The 3,502-nt window shown below is 62.1% G+C and overlaps 1 protein-coding gene across 1 annotated transcript in view; it reads right to left on the reverse strand.

Moving 5' to 3' along the window:
• The window catches only part of EXOC3L4 (exocyst complex component 3-like 4), a 14,266-nt gene that overhangs the window by 1,973 nt on the left and 8,791 nt on the right, over positions 1 to 3,502 (reverse strand). Inside the window, exons 8-11 of the mRNA XM_015562795.1 lie at positions 3,192 to 3,484; positions 1,694 to 1,808; positions 653 to 772; positions 408 to 560 (exon numbers count right to left, since the gene is read on the reverse strand). Coding sequence (XP_015418281.1) covers positions 408 to 560; positions 653 to 772; positions 1,694 to 1,808; positions 3,192 to 3,484 — 681 coding nt within the window. The remainder of the gene's footprint in view (positions 1 to 407; positions 561 to 652; positions 773 to 1,693; positions 1,809 to 3,191; positions 3,485 to 3,502) is intronic.

The raw sequence follows: 3,502 nt of genomic DNA on the forward strand, positions 1-3,502 counted from the left end.
CTCCCCGGGACCCCCCCTTGCGGCTGCCTGCAGCCCCCACCGCGACCTTCCTCGGGGCTCCGCCAGGTAGACCTGCACCTTACAGGGTACAGCTCAGGGTCTCCATGCCTCCGCTCAGAGGGTCAGCTGAGGCCCAGCCGGAAGTCCGGCCTGGAGCCAGACCAGCAGCCGGATGAGGGGTGGCTGTGTCGGGAGGAGGCCCTCCGCTCCAAAGGGTGGAGGACCGGCCTCCCACAGCCCCGTGCGGTCAGATGCAGTGTCGGCCCTCGCTCTTGAAGTCCCACAAAATGTATGTAAATATATGTAAATGTATGCAAAGCGCTGCTCCGGCCCCGCCCCTCTCGCAGCAGCCCAGCTGCGAGCGAAGAGCCGGTGGCCCCAGAACCCCACGGAGGGGAGCCGCTCACCAGGCCCCGGAAGGTGTCCCCGATGGCCTGGGCGTCCAGGCCCATCTTCTGGGAGCCGGTCAGGCGCTCGGCGCCCCGGAACCGCTCGCGAGGCCTCAGCGCCTGGGCCAGGTACTCGCGGACCACGTAGCGGTGCGCCTCCTGCAGGGTCTCCTGGGCGGGGCGGGGCAGGGTCAGGGTCAAGGTCAGGGTCCCGTGCCTGGCTTTGAGCAGGAACCCACCAGGGCCGCGCTCCTCCCAAATACCTGCGCGCGAGGTGGCGCCAGGCGCTCCAGGTGGCCGGCGAAGGCCACCACCTTGTCCATGAGGGGCTGCAGCGTGTCCTGCGTCAGCCAGGCCTTGGTGCACAGGAGCCTGAAGAGCGGCTGGGCGAGGACGAGGGGGGCTCTTCCAACTGTGCCCGCCCAGCCACTGCGCCTCCCCTGGAGCCATGCAGGCTCCTGACAGCCAGGCAGCGAGGCCAGTCTGTCAACAGGAAGAAACCCTGGGGGTCTCTCTGACCCCCTTCTCCGGGCGCAGGGTGCCCGGGGCCTCCCTACCAGTGATGCCCGGGGCTTTCCCAGGGGCTCGGGTTTGGGTTGGAGCCTGCAGCCAGGTCTTGCTGGGTAAGGGGCCTCGTTTCTTTTTTATTTGCTTTTATTTTTTATTTTTTTTAAGTGATAAAGTTTTTTAAAATATATTTTTTATTGATTTCAGAGAAGAAGGGAGAGAGATAGAAACATCAATAATGAGAGAATCATTGATCTGCTGCCTCCTGCTCACCCCCTACTGGGGATGTAGCCTGCAACCCGGGCATGTGTCCCTGACCACAATCGAACCCAGGACCCTTCAGACTGCAGGCCAGCACTGAGCCAAATCGGCTAGGGCTCTTTTAAAATATATATACATATGTATAATATGTGTATATTATTGATTTCAGAGAAGAAGGAAAAGGGAGAAAGAGAGAAACATCAACGAGAGAGAATCATTGATCAGCTGCCTGCTCCAGGCCCCACACTGGGGATCAAGCCTGCAACCTGGGCATGTGCCCTGACCTGGAATCAAACTTTGACCTGGTTCTTAAGTCGATGCTCAACCACTGAGCCATGCCAGCCAGGCAGTCCTGGTTTCTTGACCTACAGTCTCCAGGAAGTAGCGACTGGCCATCCCTGCCCAGCTGGGACCTTGTCTGGGTCACTTGCCCCACATCACCCCTGAAACTGCCCTGGAGTAATGAATGCTGTGACTTGGGCCCCAGGGCACTCATTGGGTGTGGAAAGTAGGCAGAGAGGGCCCGTGCCACTCACCTGCACATTGTGCTGCAAACCCTGGAGCAGCCGCTTCTGGAAGATGCAGGTGGCAGCCACAAGGGGCTGCTCCAGCTCCGTGAAGGCTCCTGGGAACCTGGCCAGTAGGTTGGTCCTGGGGAGGGGCCAGGACAGGTTACAAAGTAGCCAGGGTGCAGGACAAGGCCCGGCATGCAGTCATGCAGGCTAGGTGCCAGCAACTTCACTCCCTGAGACTGCAAAGGGCCTAGGCCACACAAGGTGGTAACCCTGGGAGCAGAGCCAAGTGAGGGGACAGCACCAAAGCCCCAGGAGCCAGTCATGGAAGCGCAGGTCAGGGGTACGGGCGTGGCCATTGCAGGCAGAGCTCCCCTGCGGCAGCTCTAGGCCAACCCACCATCCCTCTGGAAGAGTGCAGCCCAGCCAAGCCTGGCCCAGGGGCCCTTCTTGGAGCCTTGTGACCGCCTCCCTGAACATGCCAATGCCCATTTCGGTGTGGAGGCAATTGAGGGCCAGGCTCTGCCCAGGCCCCAGTACAGGGACACAGAAGCGCGGGCTAACATGCCATCAGGGGCTGGGCCAGGGGCTACCTGCCCACCAAGGTGCAGAGAATGTTCCCTGGAGCTGCCCGGACAAGCCGGACCAGATTAGAGACAAGAGAGTGGTCTCATTGTGGTCTTGGTTTGGATTCAGACGGGCCTGGTTCTGAGTCCGGCTGCAGCACGTACTGGCTGCAGACGATAGACAAGTGGCATTTCTTTTCTAAGCCTCCCCTTTCCATCTGTACATGGGGACGCCACCCTCCGGATGAAAGGCACCAGGTGGGTAAAGCCCTGGCACATCACAAGGGTTCCTGAAGCCACTATGCACGGGCCCTCGAGGGCACTGAGTCCCAGGGAGCAGTGGTCTGACCTCCACGGGGCAGGTCAGGAAAGGAGGCGCAGAAAGCGGAAGTGATTCATCTCAAGGCCCACAGCTGGCAAGCGGCCGAGCTGGGATCTGAACCCGGGGCGGCTCAGGGTCTGGGTCCACCGTTGCTGGCTGCCCTGCAGCCGCTGGTGCCTCCACAACAGAGCACACTGCACCTTGGCCGAGGGTCGAAGGCACAGAATGGGGGCAGCCCTGCCAGGCCAGAGGGAGGGCCTCTGGCTTCTGGGGGCAGAGGGACCCCGGCCCCACTCCCAGCACAGCCCCGCTTCCCAGAAAAGGGCGCGTTCTAAAGAGAAAGGAGGCTGCTGGGATGCAGGGAGGAAAGACATGGAGCCCACATTGGCAGGATGTGGACCGGATTGGCAACAGGCAGAAACCAGCGGCTGGAACTGCTCAGCCTCTGCTCGGCCCTGGAGCTCTGCATCTCTTCCCGGAACGCGGCTCCGCGGGGCCCAGGCGGCCTCCCGGGAATTCCCCTTTTTGCAAATTTGTCTCCTTTGCGTGCGCCTTCGGTGCCCCGGTTTCCAGAGCTCGCGCGCCCCCTGCTGACCGTGCTGGGCACCGCGCCGAGGAGGAGCGGGAGACCCACCTGAGCTCCTCGCAGGCGTTGATGTTGGCGCCCAGGTGCGGCTCGCTCACCGCCTCCGACTCCAGAAAAGTCTTTTCAAACCTGTGGGCGGGGTACGCAGAGGCCTTGGGGAGCCTTCCTGGCCGCGCTAAGACCCGGGTCCTCCCTCCCTTCAGAACTACCCTCCCCTCGAGTCCCATCCAAGCTTCGGGCCTTGGGATGAGGCTCCTCCCTCCCACGTGTCCGGACCTCCCACTCTGAGCAAACAGGCTGGGCTCTCCCCCGGGGAGACACCATCCACACCGGCCTGGCCACTACCCCCACCCGCCCTG

The sequence above is a fragment of the Myotis davidii genome, unplaced genomic scaffold (genome assembly GCF_000327345.1).
Source record: "Myotis davidii unplaced genomic scaffold, ASM32734v1 scaffold2798, whole genome shotgun sequence".
Lineage (NCBI taxonomy): Eukaryota > Metazoa > Chordata > Mammalia > Chiroptera > Vespertilionidae > Myotis > Myotis davidii.